The 559-nt window shown below is 69.2% G+C and overlaps 1 protein-coding gene across 5 annotated transcripts in view; it reads left to right on the plus strand.

The window, feature by feature from the left end:
- The first annotated feature begins 6 nt into the window (after positions 1-6).
- FAM219A (family with sequence similarity 219 member A) overlaps positions 7-559 on the plus strand; it is a 49,789-nt gene continuing 49,236 nt past the window's right edge. For 4 of the 5 annotated variants that reach the window (XM_006758560.1, XM_006758561.1, XM_006758562.1 and 1 more), the window contains exon 1: positions 7-106. In XM_006758560.1, coding sequence (XP_006758623.1) covers positions 47-106 — 60 coding nt within the window. In that variant the 5' untranslated portion in view covers positions 7-46. The remainder of the gene's footprint in view (positions 107-559) is intronic. The other variant, XM_006758564.1, reaches the window with a different exon arrangement.

Genomic DNA, 559 nt, shown 5'->3' on the forward strand with positions numbered 1-559 from the left:
GCGTCCCTGGCCGCGCCCGGCCTGGGTTCGCTCGCTCGCCGGCACCATGATGGAGGAGATCGACCGGTTCCAGGTGCCCACCGCGCACTCGGAGATGCAGCCGCTGGTGAGGGGGCGGGCGGCGGGCAGGCCAGGGCCGGGAGGGGGCGCCGCCTGAGGAGGAGGAAGGGAATCAGGCCTCGGGAACTAAGGGAGCGCCTTCTAGGAGGCAAAGAGAGCCCTGAAATCACATCACTGGGGAGGGCGACCTGCAGGACCTGAGAACCGTGGGAGAATCCGCGAGGTGACAGCGAAGGAGCCTGTGAGGGCGGGGGCGCAGTCTGAGGAGGCAGGCCGAGGGAGCTACGGGGAGCTCTGGCGGGTGGAACCGAGAGGGGCACAATGGTGCACACCGGCGGAGGCCCGCAGCTGGGAAAGAAAGGGGATTGTCATGGAGCACCGTGGGCGGCAGGCCCGGGAGGCTGGCGTGAGCAGACGGGAAGGCGTTTCGCCCGGGAGGCCTGTGATGTTCAGGGCGGGGGAGGGGACTGGAGAGCAGTCGGCTGAGAGGTACCGGGAA

This window comes from Myotis davidii, unplaced genomic scaffold (assembly GCF_000327345.1).
Source record: "Myotis davidii unplaced genomic scaffold, ASM32734v1 scaffold534, whole genome shotgun sequence".
NCBI classification, from domain to species: Eukaryota; Metazoa; Chordata; class Mammalia; order Chiroptera; family Vespertilionidae; genus Myotis; species Myotis davidii.